The following is a 17,629-nucleotide window of genomic DNA, read 5'->3' on the forward strand; positions in this document are numbered from 1 at the left end:
CTTATTGTGTTGCTTGTTTACTCACAGCACCCGTGCTATGCTCAGGGGGTGGAGGACGCTGAGAGGACGGGTCCTACCGATGCTCTTTCTAACACACATTTTTTGTGGTTTCCATGTAATAACCTGTGATTTGTTGTCCTTAAGCTCAACTATCCTTTCCTGTACGTTGGGCCAGAGCGTCTCCTTTTCTTGGCACTGACCTGCTGTGCTGTAGCACTGGTCTGAACTGTCAGGTGCAGCAGCTGCAACTACCTCACGTAGTATTTTCCTAGTGCCATAAAGTATCTGTCCTTTGCAACTGTTGTTTTGCCTATTTCTAGGTTACATTCTGATTTTTGCAATAGGGAAAGCGATACGTGTTGATAAATGCCTTTAACATCTTTATTGTATTCTTATCAAAGAACCTGAAGTAATTTTAGACAATGTATTCACACTCATGTTAGCCTAGGGTATTTAGTGGGACAGAGCTAGCCTCTGAGCATTGGGAGGGGGAAAAGTCACCATCTCTTAGAAGCATTGCTTTCCGGTATATCTTCATTAAAGCCATTGCCCTGCAGTAGGTGAGGTTGGAGCAGCAGATGTGTTTGAGCATGTTCGGTGAGTTTCCATGTTATACCACACTGAATGTATTAGAGCAGTTTTGTTCAACAGATCCCTTTGACTTCCAATTGACATTGCAGGTGTATGCACAGGTCTTGTGATCATGTTCAAGCCCTTCTGTCACAAGCTTAACATTTGTAACAAATAAATTGTTTCCTGGCCTGGCATCCCTTTTTTCTATGTTATACCTCTATTCCATACTGCCTCTGTGAGTCTGTGATTTGATTTCTCTCTTGCGATCAAATGGATTCCCTTAATTTTCTCCTTCTGTGACTTCCTGGGCCAGTAGCTAATTTCTGATAATCAAGATTCTTCCTGCCTCTTCCTCCTCCTCTCCCACCTCTGGCATATGCATCCCTGACCAAATTGCCCAGTTGACTTCCTCTGAGCTGTGCTGCATCATTGCTCTATTGCATCTGTTTCTCTTAAAGTTTAGCTCTCTAAGTTAAATAGAGGAGAGAATGCTTCATCTGTCCACTGGTGTATTTATAGGCTTTCTTGTGACTAACTTTAATCACTCTTCTCTCATCTTTTTCTTCCACTCGCCTCCCATCCCTTTAAAGAAGTTGTGTGAGGTTTATAATTTGGGTAGAGCTAACATGGCTGTGTTAAAAGCACAAGCATGAGAATGATTGTATTAATAAATAAAACTATTCCACAATCTGCTTCTCTTGAAATACAGGGAGATTGTTTAGGGACCAATTTCGTGCTTCTTAGAAGATTGCTGTGTGGTTTTTGAGAATTCATTTCCTGGAATTCTTTGAATGAAGTGTCTCTTGGTATTGAAGAACCCTTATTTTGCTATGTCTTTTAATCACTGTTAAAGCTGAATTTGCTGAAAAAATATAAAGCTTATTCGGTGCAAGTGATACTGAATGATACGGAGCCTTCTGAAGTCAGTGGGTACTGCAGGGGCGGGATGAAAGATTAGAAGAGGAAGGCTGGCATAAACAACTTGAAAGGCACATTTATCTCTGAGAAGCGGGAAGCTTAAATTAGTGAGCAGACTAATGCCATCGTTTGCAAAAGTAAGCTTGCTTAAAAAACAGAACATGTAGTCCAGCTTTCCTCCTTGCTTGCAAAGAAAACCGACTGTGAAATGCAGGAAAGTTGTGTCTCGTGGAGGCTGTGAGGAATTCAAATGTTTCCTCTCTGCTTGGCCTCCACTTCTCAGCTGAGGACTGAAATGACGTTAACAAACTGTATAGTTTCACGTTTTTCTTCAGAGGCTTGTCTCTTTCCGGCAAAAAGAGTATGAAAAGTCCTTTTCAGGATAGGGAAAGCCTGCCAGGGTGATGATGAGGGCATGGAGACAGGGAAAATCAGGATGCTGTTGCTTTCTGGTTTTGTCTTCCTTATGCCTAAACTCTCATAACAGAATATTCAGCCAGAATTTGGAGGAACAGCTCACTTGTTACTGTGCCTGTCCATCGACACCTAGGAATTTGGTGGCAGGTTACACAAAGAACACAAAGCTTCTATTTAAGTGTGTCCCCAGATGCCAGCTGGGACTGTTTGCAGTGAAGGACCCATCATTCTCTTCCCAGGTGACACCAAGGGAAAGACAAAGTGGGTGTAACAGCCCTTATGTTAAATCATGTGTCTGAGGTTGATAATAATTAAGTTGCACTCTTGTCCTGTGTTGCTGTGTCAATGAACCTCTCTAAATTTTCATCCATATTCTAGCCTGTCAGAACAGTCTCACTAACTGCTGTGTTATCAGTGGGATTTCAGTAGCTCAGAACTCATGGTTTTTTTTAAAATACTTGATCCATGACGTAGCTTTGTTACAGCCAGGTCCTTAGATAAATGTATTTGTAGTTTTGGACTCTTGGTGTTAATTGTCTGGAAATACAAGTTACTGTGTTGAAATAAGTGGTAACAGGGTTTTCTGAAAGCAAGTGTGTTGCAGATATAAAAAGAAAGGACTAAAGTGCAAAAGGGTATTCCTTTCTGAACGTTGCAGAAGAGTCCTCTTCTGGGTAAGTGAATGTCTTGGGGTTAGAATAAAAGAAAGCTAAATGAGAAAACTGTGTGGAAAATTACATTCTTAAAGAAAATGTCCGGCTGCAAAAATTAATCACCCTAATCGTACAGCTTTTAAGCACTTAATGGGAGAAAATACTTGCACGGGGAGGAATATTAAAATTCTGCCTTCCTTGGCTTTTGCTGGGATACATGTCTTGTGGGGACCTTCCGTATACAGCCACAGTGAAAGGTCAGAATCCTGCAAAGTTGATGGGAATTCAGGCCACATCCAGAAAAATGTGGTCCCTGTGGTACCGATGGTTTTCTGTCTACAACATGTAGGACTGTGGTACTGGGTAATTTTTCTTTCAAGCTCCAACAGCTGAAGGAGACAGAAGTGCTTTCGTCACTTGAATCCACGCTAATTAATATGATGCTGCCCTTCCCTAGTACATCTTATCTGAGAATCTCCGAGTGCTGTACACGCTCTAATTAAGCTTCCCAGCACCTGTCTGAGGTGAATGACTAACTGAATTTCTGTAGAAGAGAAGAACAGGGATGCAATCCTTGCATGACCTTTCCCAAAATCACCTACTGAAAATGGTGAGGTAACAGGGGTGTAGCGATTTCCCTTCCTTTGCCCAAAACACCTGGGAAGCAGCATTCGAACAAGGTTCTCAAAATATCTCGAAGCGAGAGGTATATTTTCCTGTATACAAAGGTAGTGTGGATAGCCTTGAAACTCTAGGACAGTGTCTCTCCTTGAGCTGATGGGAACTATAAGCAATACATGAATGCATATTGATTTATCCTGTATTAGATCAGATACAAGATTCTCCTTTGCCTCCTGCATGGAAATTGCTGTAGCTTCAAGTGGAGTTTCAGTTGTGTTCAGAGCAGAAAGTACAACTCAAAGTGTTGTACAGGGAACAATATGATATTGTATGTCTGTTTCTCCCACATAATGGATTATGGCAAGTGGAATAAGTCATCTTTAAACTCTGGGTTTTTACAAGAAAGCAACAGCGTCTGCTATTGAGGTAAAAATGAATTATTGTTTATGTGTGGGGAGTGGGGGGAGCAACTGCAACAGTGAAGTGCGATGTTTTCTAGAAGGATTGTTGGGAAATGGGAAGTTAAAACTTTGAATGTTGAGGTTTCAGCTGAGCCTTTGCAATCTCATTTTCTGCTGCCTGAAGAGTAAATTGTCAGGAAAACCAGAGCCAGCCTGGCCTTTTATGCTAGATGCAGAATTGTTGGCGCGCGTGCCCCCGTGCCTGTGCACTGCTGTGAAGGAGCAGCTGGCCCAAAGCACGTAAAGAAAATGACATCTCACTGTTGGTGAGTTGCTGCCCAAGTTGGAAGGGCTGCCCCAGGTGTGTTGGTGAGGAATGTGGCTGGGGGTGACTGGCTCTGGGACTGTGGGTTGTGCCTGTAACACAGGGAGTGGTTTGTGCTGGGCTTGCTGGAACTGCTGGAGGGAGGGCCTCTTGCCTCCTTCTGCACCTCGGCCCCGCTCCTTGCTGAGATGTATGAAGAGGCTTTCAGCAAAGCTGTTCTTTTTGTCATAGGCGGATGCAAACTCACGTGCTGGTCCTAAACACAGAGTCTAATTACAGCTTTAATAGATGTTATGTATAACAAACTCATCTTTTTCTAAAAAAAAAAAAAAATAATTTACTAATCCACAGGTAGGCGTATGTTTTTGGCGGTTGCCCAGGACTGGGGGCAGTTAATGTTGTTCTTTAGAGGCATAGGAACTGCCTGGATTTTGATGCATTCGGTAACAGTTATCGTTCTCTTCCGTGTTAGATCTGGTTCCAGAACATGTTTGTATCAGCAGTGAGAGAAAATAAGTCTGCTCACATAGTCCTCAGCTTCAGCTCATCTGGTCAATGAGTCTCTGCTTTTTGAACATCTCTGTTGCCTTCTTCCTACTGCCACTTCCCTTAGTTCCATCCGTGGATGAAAGAGATTTCCAGGTGTAAAACAAGTGTACGTTTTCTGATGGGCTGAGGGAGCAGAGAATAAATACCTGACCTTTGGGGGAGTGCTGCAACCACACAAACTCTTGGTAGCTGTGCTTTGTGAGGAGCCACCTTAATTGCTGTGAAAGCATTCTGGCTCTGCTACCTTTGAAGGAAAATAAGTGTTTTAAATGACAGCCATCTAGTAGATTTAATAAATCCTTCAGGATCTGTAGTTTTTGATCCTTGTGTGTAAGTAAGGATTTCAAAGATGGTTATTTGGACTTGGGCACCCGTTATGAAATGCTGTAGCTAATTGGTGTGAAGAAACAGGGGACAAGGGAACAAACAAATGCTTGAGATGGACCTGGCAGATCCCGAGATCTCTGACAGCCAGCCTCTTAAACAGCCTTTTGGATTATCTGGTGGCTTTCTGGGATGCTACGCAGGATATTTTCTCACATCATGGCTCCTAGTTCTACCAATTTGCCTTTAATTAGTTCCAGTAGCAGTGCTTCCACTGCCACGTTTAGAGGTGAAGCATGGCCAGAGCACAGGACTGGGATCTCATTTTCGGAAGCAATCTAGTTCTGCTGTAGAAGGCACTCCTCCTCGTACCTGGGGTAAGTCAGTTAACATCACTGTGGTTAACATGTCTCATCTGTAAAGCGCAGATTACACCTTTTGTGGAGGTGGACAGGTAGGCTTCATTACTTTGTTATAAGGAGGTGCTGTTTTGCATTGCTGTGCATGATTTGCGGTTTTTTTTAGTATGTACCTGCTTAAAATTTATATAGAGAGGGTTTTTTTCTGAAGCACAAGTGGTAGTTTGGTGTTGGATTGTTGTTTATGCCTCTGAAAGTCTCATTTCTCCAACCTAACAGCCTTGCATTTTGCAACTTCTGCCAGTGCTCTCTAATCCTTTCCTGGCCTAGATGACTTATAATGAATGTTTTAAGCAAGCAAAGCGAAGCAAAACTGCCTCTGAGATGAGTGAGGGGTGAAAATCTTGGAAAGGGAAATGAACACCCAAAATATAAGGAGATTATTGTTTTCTCCTTCAGTACAATTCGTTTCCCTGGGTGATGAGCTCTGTAAACTCAGAGGAAGGAGGTAAATGCTGCTTTTTAGGAGATGTGGGATAACTTTTGATATGATGTTAGAAAAAGTAGAAAATATGTTTCTGCTTTTAACTTCCAAATGCATCATCCTCTGGAATCTCATTTATTTTGAGAATTCAGGTTTTAAGGCGGGACCAACTGCCTTGGCTGTGCCTAAGTACGTGCCGTACTGACAGGGTAGAGCTGATACCTTTGATTCAAGAGAAACAGCGCCGTGTTGTCCAGAACTCACAAAAGCATTTCTATTGAGACATTGTCAATGTGACACTGTAAATGTGGTACCTATAGAAGAAAAACCACAAGCAGACTAAAGTACCAGGAGGTATTGCGGGCTGCAGTTATCTTGTGTATTTATTTTTTTTGAGCCTGCCTTGTTTTCTTAGCCCTGCAGGAGATCGGTTTGCACAATGCACACATTGTGTGTTTCACAGTAGGATGCTTTGTCAAACAGAATCTCTGCACTGTTGACTCTTTGGCGCAGTAAAAAAAAAAAATCCCAGTGATTTCATCTTGAATGCCCCATGCTGTTCAAATCTGAGCGAGTAAAAGCGTATACAAGGTAAAGAAGACTTGGGTTAGTGTTCCATTATCCTGGAGTCAAATGTTTCTTTCTCCTTTGTCCTCTCCTGGAACACAAGTGATGGATATCATCTTTCTTGCATAATCACTGTAAATTAGGGAGGATGCTGAAGAGTGGGGCAAGGAGTCTGGAAGCTTCTTCTCACTTCCTTCTGTGAAGCCAGGAGTAATGACCGTGATGCTTTGAGGGAGAGAACCCATTCCCTTCGTGTGTCTCTTCTGTAGCACGTGGCTCACATCATTGTGATGTGGGAGCAGAAGAACAGGCTAGGCTAAGTGTTTTCTCCCCAACCTGGTGGCTTTAGTTGGAAAATGTGGGGGTAAGGGCACATGCTATGGCATCGGAGGGCTCCGCTTTTTGAACAGGTGGTCCTGGAACTATAAAAGATGTTAAAGAGTTTGAAAGTGTTCAAGCTGCAATTCTAAATCGAGAACTTTCCAGCTCTAACCGGTCACTCCTCAGCCACCGCAGCTGACTTGGGAACATTTGGCTCAGGAAGCGGAACAACAGTTGGAAACAAATAGTGATTAGTTTTTTCATGGCTTCCCAGGGAACGCATCAGTTTGTTCGTTTTCCCCCTCATTTTGGTGATTCCTGTGGATTTTTAAGGCACTGTAGATGCAGGATGTTCAGTTTAGCCAAGCTTGCTTACTGGCAGATTAAAATGAGCAAAGGCTGAGCACGCTGAGTTCACTCATCATAACCAATATGATGCTTCTCAGAACTTCCTTTGCCCTTGGTATCTTCACCGAGGAATCCTGCCTGCTGCCGTCAGCCCCCCTGCGTTGAAATCCCATTTTACCCATTTGAATGCTGTAAGAAGTGCTGTATAAACTAAACAGGAGCATCTGTGAAGTGGTTAGAGTTGTTGTTGATTGCCTTTTCCTTATTGCCTTCAGGGGATTTAAGCTTGAATTTGCTGGAAGTCGAATTTATGAGCCAGAACGCTCCATTTCTGATCCTTAAGCTGGGAAAAGTGCAATGAATTTGATAGGTCTTTCTCTTGCCTCCAGTGTCTCTGGCTTTTGATCCGGACCTTGCAGGGCTCTCCCCATGTCTTTAACATAATCCCTTTTTGCATGTTGAGAGGATGCCTGATTTTTACGTGACTTCTTTCTTTATGAAGAGGTGTAGGAGCAGCTTTAGGACTTCATCCATCTGCTTCTAGTGAGCAGTTGAGCAGGAAGCTCAGGCACCTGTACTGCTGATCTTTTCATCTGGGAGACAGGCAGAAAAGTAGTGTTTGTGTTGATCCACCACAGTACTGCATGGTTGGTGAGAGATCCTGAGGATGACGAGAGGAGACTGCTGTGATTAGAATCATAGTGTGGGGGTTCGAAGCTTGTATCCAATGCTGGTTTTATAATCACGATCTGGTAGAGTCTGTTTGGAGCAAAGGCTTTTCTTTTCCTGCTTATGTGTGGGAATAAAATTTAGGATGTATCTCTCTGCACAGCCGCGTGAAACCCTCTGATTCTCTTGGGCTGGACACCTGAGCTACTCTTACATGTTCTATATGACTGCCTAGCCCATGGGTGGGTGTATATATTGTCATCTGGGAACGTCTGATCATCTGTATTTTATTCAAACTGCAACTGTTTTTCTGAGAATACTTTCACTATTCTCAACAGATTTGGGAAAGTTTATTGTACAAAAGTAATGTAGCCTGCTGAAAGATTTCACTAGAATGCACAAATATGTTCCTGCTCTTCGTTAACTAAATGAAGAAGTGCCTGTAGAATTAAGACTAAGTGATCAATCCTGCAAGTGGGAGCACTGAAAACTCCCCAGGGTCAAATTGTACTGGTGAGTTGGCTATGTCATTTACAGGATAATCAGACGTGGGAGGAGGAAGGCAGGGATGCCATCCTCTACAGCTAGCGCTTCTGCGGCCACTGGCTGTAGGCATGGGGCTCCAAAGGAAGACTGTAAGGGCAGAAGTTTTGACTAGTACAATACTTCCACGGTCTGTCCCCTTATTTCTGTGGCATGGTCACCCTGGCTGGAGGCGATCTGTGCCTGGTGAGAGGCACAAGAGCTGTAGTGTAATCCATCTTGTAAATGCAGTGTTCCTACAACACAAAGCAGCAGTGTCCGTCTGGTTATTTAGTTAGGTAGCGGTGAGTCACTGCAGAAAGAGGAAGATGCTGCTGTTTGTTGCCCATTTGCTTGTTTTTTGTCGTACAGAGGGGAACGTTGTTTCTCCAGGGTGCTGAGCAGACCAGAAGCACTGGAAATGTGTTTGAACAGAGAGGAATGCTTGCTGAGACCGGTTTGCTCTGTAGCTCTGCCTTGCTACCTGCAAGCAGTATTAAATGTTCTGCTTTTTCTGAACTGCTGGCACATGCAAACAAGTGACATTTTGGTCCTGACTGTGTTAAGTAAATGCTCACAAGCAACTTACTAAGGAGAATTTTGGCATTGGGGCAGGGGGGGAAGTGATCAAGGCAAAGCCCCTTCCTTTCAAATACAAGGCTGATGGCAGGACCTTGTCTCTAGTGGTTGCAGGGGGAAGGATCCAAAACATTGAAAATTATTCATATACTTTGAGGGAACACACATGTATAGAAAACAAAAATGCTAATGGAAGCTTTAAAGCTGTTGGAGAGGCAGCAAAAAGTCACAGTGCAGGCATGTCTGTGCCGGCTAACATGAAAGCAGCTGCACCTCTATGTAGCAAACAAAGAAATAGAAACTGGGAGCGGAGGAAAATCACAAAGAGAAATGTGGTCAGCAGAGTTAAAGGTGTTCTAAAGGACCTGAGAAATAAAAAGACGTGTTAAGTGATGCTGGCCTGTTAGGAAGTCGAGGTTCAACACTGGTCAATAATGCTGCGGGGAAGCTCAAGAAATGCTGTATGTATTCTGTATTTATTGAAAAGCCAGATGATCTGGTCATTGTGTGATGTATTCTTCCATTCCCACAGTAACTAAAGTAGAGATTAAACAGCTGATTCTAAAGGTAGGCATTTAAAAATCAGCAGATGACTTGTCATTCTTCCTTTAGGCTGAAGCTGAGGCAGTCTGATTGTTGCAGTGATAGCAACTTTCTCCCAGACCCAAAAGGTATTTTGCACCAGGCTGGAGATTGCAGGCCAGCCAACCAAACAAGGTTTCCAGGCAAAATAATGGGAAACCAGCAACAGCTCTTCTAAAATCTGTATTGAAAGGACAGGTTTTCATGTCAATCAGTGTGCATTTATGAAAGGGTGAGTGGCATATGAACCTTAAGTTTTTGTAAGGTTACAAGATAGACTGACAATGTTTTGAGAAGGCATTTGTTTTAGCACCTGTATGGCATTTTGATTGAGGAAGTGAATAGTATAAATCAGCACTGTGTAGCTAATGGCTCTGCAAACTGGTTGATGGATGGGTCTCAAAATCCAACTGGTTATTGGGACTGGTTAATTAATAGCTATGTTATTAGCAAAGACTGTCATATGGGTTATTGGATTTTGTCCCTGTGCCAACTGTAACATTTCTTTCTGATCTGGAGAAAAAAAAAGTATTTTTTTTTTTTAGGAGATGCCATAGGTTGAGGGCATAGTAAGAGTGATGAAGGGAGCTTAGTGATTAGAACTACTTGGTAAGATGGATGCAGGCAAGCCGTGTGCGTATTGCTGTGACCAGCTGTAGGGCCATGTATCTGTAAGGGTGGAGGGGGCTGCCTTGGCAGGCAGAGAGGCTGAGCTGAGTCTGATGTCATGAGCAACTGAGCTGAAAGTGAGCATGTGGGACACTTGGCTGGTGAGACGGCGAATGTATTCCTTGGTCTTTCCAATAAAAATAATGATGAGGGTAGGTAGGGAGGTGATACCGCAATCCATGCTGGCTGTAGACTAAGCGATGTGTTCATGCTTGGTGTGTTTCTAGTGCCTTTGCTCCAGCTCATCCAAGATCCAAGGGCTTGAAGGTAGCTTCAACTGGGGAACAGTGGAATCGTGTTGGTTGAAGCTGGGGAAATTCAGACAAGAAATAAGGCATGTATTTGTGGTTAATGTTTGGAACCACTTTTAAAGAGTTGGAGAGGGTTCTGCAGTGCTGGAAGTCAAAATTGTCTGTTTTCTGAAGATATGGTTCTGTATGACTGTAGGACTTGAAGTAAGGACCAGTTGAGGGAAAGCCCTCTGGCAGCTGGCTTGCAGATGTCAAACTACTGATTTAACTCCTTCCTTCCTTTCCAGCTGTTACATGTCACCTCTTCAGTTCTGCCAGCAGCAGTTTCAACCAAATGTGCAGAAGTCGGTGTGGGTTTTTTTTTTCTTTTTCTTTTTTTTATTTCCTCTTAATGGAGCGCAGTTACGCAGCACTAGAGGCTGGGGTTTCCCCCATTCCTTTACATGCATCTTCATCTGAAGTTGGCAGCTTCTCTTTCCTGGCTGAGACACAATGATGAGGCAGAGGAGTTGTGGCAGTGTTGTATTTCAAAAGAACCGGTGTGGTGGAGTCTTGTTCTGACACTACAGAATGCAATTACCTACTTCTTCCTACTGTACCACAATAAATAACTTTCATTGGTCTCAGTCTGTCGTGGTAAGACATTAGAGTTTTGCTGTGAAATTATTTAACTGAATTTATCTCATTTTTTTGCTGTCCCTCTCTCTTTAGGGCAGAAAGGTCCGTATGACACACACCTTATTATTGCATACTCCGTTCTAGTCCTGCTCCAGCGCGGGGTGGCCACATGGGAGATTTGTTGCTCAAACTAAATACCATTTTCTCACATAAGGAATGTGCTTCCTCTCTTTCCCATTGCTACCTTTGTGACTTCTCTGGAGAGCTGCTGGCTGGTGGCTGGAACTGGCAGTAGGACCTGGCAGCACACTGCTTTCGTTAAAAAGGCCAGATTGCAGCTTAATCAAACATCTTTCCAAACTGCATCAGGAAAATCCAAAGGCTCTGATTTGGAGAATTCAAATGAGGAACACGCTTTTAAAATGCGGACATTGTGTTGTTACCGATGTTAAAGCAGATCTTTAACATGTTAAAACCATGAGGCATTGGTTTCCCTTTTTGGAACAAAAAGAGGAAATTCCTTCATGTAACAGGATGTGTTAAAGATATATCTGAGGGATTCTGATATTGTCTCTTTCCTTTTCTGTTACTTCTTCAAAAATTATGAATTAGAAATGTGTGTGTATTTCATGCCTGGTCTCTCCATAGCTTTAGGCAGAGCTGGTCACCTCTTTCTTTGTGGTTGTGGGTGGGGGTTTTTTGGTGGTTTTTGGGGGTTCTTTTGTTGCATTCAGCAAAAACTTCATCATTTTGAATTGTTTTTTTCATTCAAAATTAGTTGTTTCATAGAGCTTCTCAATGGCTTGGATATTTAATTCCAGTTACAGAATAATTTTATCTCTGTGTCTGTAAAGCCTTTGTTGCTGTGATATGATCAGACTAACAAGATTATAGAGCTTATTAGTTGCTGAAAGGATGGGTAATGTAAGGTTATAGGTGATCCCTCTGTTGTGGCTTTGACTTTACCTTTTGTGGTACAGAGGTAATTTGTTAAGATTGGAAATGAAGCGTATGAAACTGACAGCAATTTGGCTTAACACACAAGCAAGATTCTTAATTATATTTTCTTAATGCAGCCTTTCGTTTTATACTGAAAACACTTTGGTTTTGACTTTACAGCTATGTTAAGAAGCAGGTACTCCTGTGTTACACAGTCTCGGATTGCGGCGGGTGCCTGGTTCCAGCTCTTCGTATGGTATTTCATGGACTTTCTCATGCAGGAGGATTTAGTCACACACCCATCAGAAAGCAGCTTTGTGGAAGGGGTCTTAGGCGTGTGGTGGTTTGCATGAGCTGCTGGAAGGTGCTGCAGCTGAGGAGCAAGAGCCGGTGGGTTAGGTAATGTTATTCTTACAGGATGCAGCTCGGGGAGTCGAGGAGTGATCCTCCTCTGTTTCACTGTTGACTGCTGCCGCGGCTTTTGAGCGGTGTGGTCTGGTGAACTAGTGAGGCTTTTAGGAGTCAGGGTGAAGTGGCCTCTCTGAGGGTGACAAAGCATCCCTCAGTTTGTCTTCAGCTGCTGAAGCCTGTTACTAACCCAGTTGTGGATACCGAATATCCCAAAAGGGAGGGATCTGGCCCTCTGCCTCTTGCTGCTTTGTATATAGAAGTGAAAATTGTCCAGCAATCAAACATTTTCTGGTCAAAACTTCCCACATAACATTGCAAGAGGAAAAAAAAAAAAAAAAAAGTCCCAGAGTGACTCAAGGTTGAGATCAAAGGAAGGAGCAGGTGCCTTGAAGAGATGAGGCAGTGAGCTGCACAGATGAGGATCTCCAACCAAATGATCTGGGCTGGTGTAGATAATTTTATCCTCATCCTTATTTTCTTAGAAGTCTTTTACTTCTTTTTTTTTTCTTCTTCCTTACAAATGTCTCTTTTTGTCTGCAGCAGGGTGGTGCAGGAAGTAAATGTCTGAGTGAATCATCATAGTTCATCCCTCATTTTGAACGGCTAGTGAGCCGCAGAGCAAATGGTTAACTAAATACTGGCTCTGACCCAGTCAGAGCAAGAGCTAGCTGGAGCCACGGCTTCTTGCTGAGACAAAACCATTTCCTACCATGCTTTAGCCCTTCTGTCATTGTGTTTAGTTTGTGTGTCAGGGTTTTTACACGTGTGCAGTGCAGATGTTAGCAAGGATACATGGTTTTCTGATTAAACAATGCAAGACTTAAGCTGTCTTCAGGATAAGAAGATAGGCAGCACGATTGATAAGAGGCAGTAGTATATAAAAAGTGGCTTACTATGCTGGGGGACATCTGCTCATCCTTCACGTGGATTCAGCTCCCTGTAGTGTGGCGGATGATATTATGAAGTGAGCTTATGTTGATGCCATAGGAACTCATTGGATTCTCGAATAAAGGCAAGGACGGTAGACTTCAGTCACCTTGTACCACTAACACAAAGTGGCAACATCCATATTTTTTCAAAAACTTTTCTGTGTTAAATAGGAAGCTGAAGTGACTTTATTTGTTGAGCTTCACAGCAAGCAAGTGCTGTGAGAATATAGCAAGACAAAGAGCCCTGAGGCCTCTGCATATGTTTCTGCTGTGCCGTCGTCTCTAAGGAAGAGCATGACTCGGTTACGCTGACTTGAAATATTCGGAAGTATATTATTTCTCTTGCAACAGAAGGGCTTGGCACTGCACTCAGTTGGAGATGCCCTGTTTTTCCTAGGCAACAAACTGCTAGTAAATTGTTTAGGCTTCCCCGTGGCTGTTAAATTCCTTCCCATAACATCCCTTGAAAACAGGATGGGCACCAGGATATTTTGGGCTGCAAAGATCAGTCCTGCGATGCGCCTGTTGGCACGGCGCTGAAGGCAGCAATTGTACTGTCTGTCCCTCTCACCTCCAAGATGTGTGGCCAAGTGCCAAACCAGCTGTGCTTTCCAGGCGGCTTCCAGCTTTTTTTCTCCTGGGTAGGTGAGTCTGGCCTTGAAGAGACACATGTACGCATGTTCCTGCCTCAGCACTTGGAAAGGAGCAGTTTCTTATCAACCACACTGGAGTGGGGAGGAAAGATAAATCCTCTGGAGGTGAAGCTACTTGGCCTGTAAGCACTTGGAAGGGAAAAATGCCGTCATCAGTGCTGGTACAACTCAACATACTTGACTAAAATCTTGCCTTTGGGACCGAAGGTGCCTGTACAGCTTGGGTTGGGGAAGGGTAGGCATCTACTTCATTTCCATGTTTTTTTCATGGATTTGCATCTTCTGTAGTGGGTACTCTGTGCAGTTCAGCTGATGATGGCTTTTCAGGAGAAGAGGAGTGCTTCTGGTTGTCTGACAAATAAATACTGACTTCCTTCTGCAGCCTTGTTCATCCTCCCTGCAGCTTCCAAGCAGAGTTGCTGAGAGAGGTGGCAGCTTTAGCCAGCATGGGGATCCTGCACTGGGACAGGTCTTGTGTATGAGGTCAGGAGGTCCAGGAGCACCATGAGCATCTTTGAATCTGCTGGGATCTACCTTCTGCCATGGGCTCATGTTCAGTGTTGCTGGATGTCTGGATGTGTTTCTTTCAAACTGAAAGCTTGAGCTGTGTGACTAGCTGAGTTTGGGTAATTAGGTACAATTACAGTCAAGGTGGATGGTATAAGAAACGGAGGTGGTATGCCAGTGAAGAATGCAAAGCCTGGAAAGAGATGGCTCCAGTTAAATGGTGCAGCAGTCACTGGTGAGGGGCTGCAGCCGACTGAATCGCAGACTGCTCTGCTTCGTGCCCTTTTCCCTGCTTGCAAAGGGGATGGAGCCTGCCCATGGGACCCTTGTGCTGGTAAGGTCAGGTCGCACGTCTGTGTGGACTCTTGTAGCAAACTTGTAAAATGTTTGCTCAACTCTGGGAAGTTACATTTGCCTTGGACAGCCTGCACTCCTGGAAGTGTGTCCAGCTCCAATAGCAAAAGACACTGCTCCTGTGAAAAAACATGGCTGGCAAGTGTGCTCCCTTTCCAAGTAGTCATGCCTCTTTCCAAAGAAGAAATAATGGCCGCAAGGGCAGAGGTAAATGCAAGACAGCAGTTCTTAGAAACAAGGTTGCAAGGAGGAGAGAAAGGACAAAGCTGGTGCCAGGTTATATTTATTTAAGAAGGAATCTGACGGTTAACTGATGATTTGGTGTTCTCTTTCCCTGTCCTCCTCCTCTGTGGCCTGGTGGCTGGTGCACTGCAGGGTGTTCTATCAGCTGTCACGTCTCCAGTTGTCTGAGATGTTACTGGAGCTGCCTGGAGCACGTGCCCAGGGCAGCTTGACCTTACCTGACTGCAGGAGGTTATACTTCTCTCTTCCCACTCTGTTTGGTGAATCTACTTGCAGGAACCTTCTACAGCAATGTGAATGAAGATGCGTCCTGTCTCCAAAGTCATGTGTCCTTGGCATTTCTTTTTTGCCTGTCAAGAGAAATACTACTTGCACATGCAACATGAGTAACTTATGTATTGCTGTCTTACGTTGACTACACACATGATATGTAAACAGTATGAATGACAGATTTAACCGTAAGAATATTTTCCCTGAATTATGTCACTTGCCCTGCCTTCCACACAGTTTGCAGAGTTCTGTCATCACAGGTATGCTTGCTAAAATAACATTATCTGGACAGGATGGCAACTAGCAACTCCACTGAGACCTTCCTCAACCTTTTAGGAGAAAGTCCTGGTAAGTCCAGTAAAAGGCACATGGCTTTGGAGTCAGTTGAGGAGCTAATTAGAGGCATCTCAGTCTGTTTCAGTGGAACGCCATAAAAAGTGTGTGCTATCTAGAAAGCAGAACATCTGGCAAACAGGCTAATGAGAGCCAGACTGGGGGAGCTCCGAGGCAAATGTGAGAGCTACCCTGTAGAGTTTGTTTATAACTCTTTGAATTTGTGGGAGGTTACTAGTGTGTTGGATTTTTAAAAATTATTACTATTTATTAAAACCAATGCAGACATCAAAGATCAAACAATGAAAGTCCGAATTGGCTTCACTTTGATGTATAATAGCCTGGCTGGGAAGGGTATTTATCCCTCGTTCCTGTGAATGTTTTTGTCTCTTCCTCCCCTCTCGGCTCTGCCCTCAAGATTCCCCTGTGGCTGCGTGAGCTTCTCCAAATGAGGGGAGTTTGTTTGCTCTCTCAGCCAATGTAGAGTTTTTCCTTCCCCTAAGCAGGGAATTTGTTTTGCAAAGGGAGAGGTTTGGGCTCTGGAAAGTTTATGCTCCTTCTCTTTCTTTTTTGTTTTTTTGTTTTTTATTGTAATGATGACATATGGAAACTATTTACACAGGAGCATGCTCTGCTGCACTGAATGGAAATGTTGGAGTCCCGGCAGTATCGTTCCGGATGCCTTGTGTAAGCAGCCAGCTGGTTTTGCTTTTTCTTTTTTTCTCTTTTCTTTTTTTCCCCTCCCTTTCTCCCTTTTCAGGGAACGTCTGGGATAAGTTACACAAGTGTGGAAGGAAGCTTTGCCATCTGTGAGCAGCTCAGTTCGTTTACTTTGTCATGCCCCTTGTACTGTGAACTTCACAAATATCAGTTTTCTTTTTTTGCTGGGGGGGAGGAGGGTAGGGGGGAAGACTCCTTGCTGTGACTACTCAGCACTTTGACTCCTTTCCCATTAGTGGTTCATGTTCGCTGGTGAGCAAATTCTGCTATATGCCAAAACAAGAGAGCATGGCACATGAAGCCTTGCTTTTACCACCACACTCATGCTTAAATGCTCTTTGTCCCACAGCTGAGCCTTCCAACAACTTGCACTTAGAAACAGCCTGCTGCTAAGACAGCGATAGGGAAACGATTCAACTGAAGTCTGAGCCACCTTCCTCAGAGGGGAGGGGAGAAAATGTTTAGTTCTGCAGAGAGCAGATGAAAATCTTTTGTGCGTAGCTTTCCCTTGAGGAAGCTGCGAAATTGAGGATCGGCTTTCGGAGGGGAGGGAGGGAGAAACTTCAGGTCTGACTTGTCTCCCTCTCCCCAACTCCGAACACAAGCGTGCCCGCTTCCCGATGTGGTGGCTGCCATGCAGTGGAGGGAACCGCCTGCCATCTACTTCGAGGATTACGGGAGTCCTGTGGAGAGATCCTCCTATCTCATTGAGCTCGATACTAATGGTAAATGCCGTCGGGGATGTTCTGCAGCACGAGCTGAGCGGAGCGGAGGTTGCATTAGTCTGTGTCATTGTTATCATGGGAGCAGCTGAGGAAATTAGCTAGCTGGAGGGCTGCCAAACAAATAGTCAGAGGGTTGCTTTTCAAATTTATTATTATTTTTATTATTATTTATTACCCAGATGATGCTGTTGCCTCAGGGCTGCTAGATCAACCTTCTGGTACCTGATGGAGAAGGAGCTGATCCACAAAATGCAGCTCCCCACTGGAACACTTCACCAGTACATTTTCTGTTGTCTGTGCCTAGAAAGATGACGGCTGGTTTAGACAGGAAGAAAACATCTTTGTGTCTAGAGTTATCTTTTGTTTCTTATTTGCATCTTTGAGTGCTCTTTTGTATTTGCAACCTTGGTCTCACTGGGACATCTCTTCTGTTTCAGCTTCAAGTCCTCTGTGTGAAATGCAGGGAGGGGTCCTGGGTTTTTCTTGTGGTGTATCTTTCCCTAGTGTTGATCCTTTTCAGAGAGAGGTTGGTCTTCGTGAAAGAACTATTTCGGGGTTAAAGGTAGTTTTGGCATCTTTTGGTAGGGCACAGTGTTCAGCTGTTTTGTTTGATGCTACAAACCTTTGCTGATTTGACCACAGTATGTTTTGATTTTCTTAAATTTTGTATATACTGTAATGCTGCAATAACATGGTAATATTGCAAGCAACCTGCTTAATATGTCCCTCTTCCCCAAAAGAGCTCTTGCAGCCAAGGTGTTGATTTCTCAATATCCCCTAAACTGTGTGAGATGA

At 43.8% G+C, this 17,629-nt stretch overlaps 1 protein-coding gene across 5 annotated transcripts in view; it reads left to right on the plus strand.

Moving 5' to 3' along the window:
* The window catches only part of TPCN1 (two pore segment channel 1), a 49,313-nt gene that overhangs the window by 1,446 nt on the left and 30,238 nt on the right, over window positions 1-17,629 (plus strand). Inside the window, exons 2-3 of one of the 5 annotated variants that reach the window (XM_055797924.1) lie at window positions 16,012-16,076; window positions 16,715-16,834. The exons of 2 other annotated variants lie outside the window; for them this stretch is intronic. In XM_055797924.1, coding sequence (XP_055653899.1) covers window positions 16,016-16,076; window positions 16,715-16,834 — 181 coding nt within the window. In that variant the 5' untranslated portion in view covers window positions 16,012-16,015. Of the gene's footprint in view, window positions 1-16,011; window positions 16,077-16,597; window positions 16,835-17,629 lie in introns of those variants that run through there. 2 more of the 5 variants (XM_055797928.1, XM_055797927.1) reach the window with 2 other exon arrangements.

The sequence above is a fragment of the Falco peregrinus genome, chromosome 2 (assembly GCF_023634155.1).
Source record: "Falco peregrinus isolate bFalPer1 chromosome 2, bFalPer1.pri, whole genome shotgun sequence".
NCBI lineage: Eukaryota > Metazoa > Chordata > Aves > Falconiformes > Falconidae > Falco > Falco peregrinus.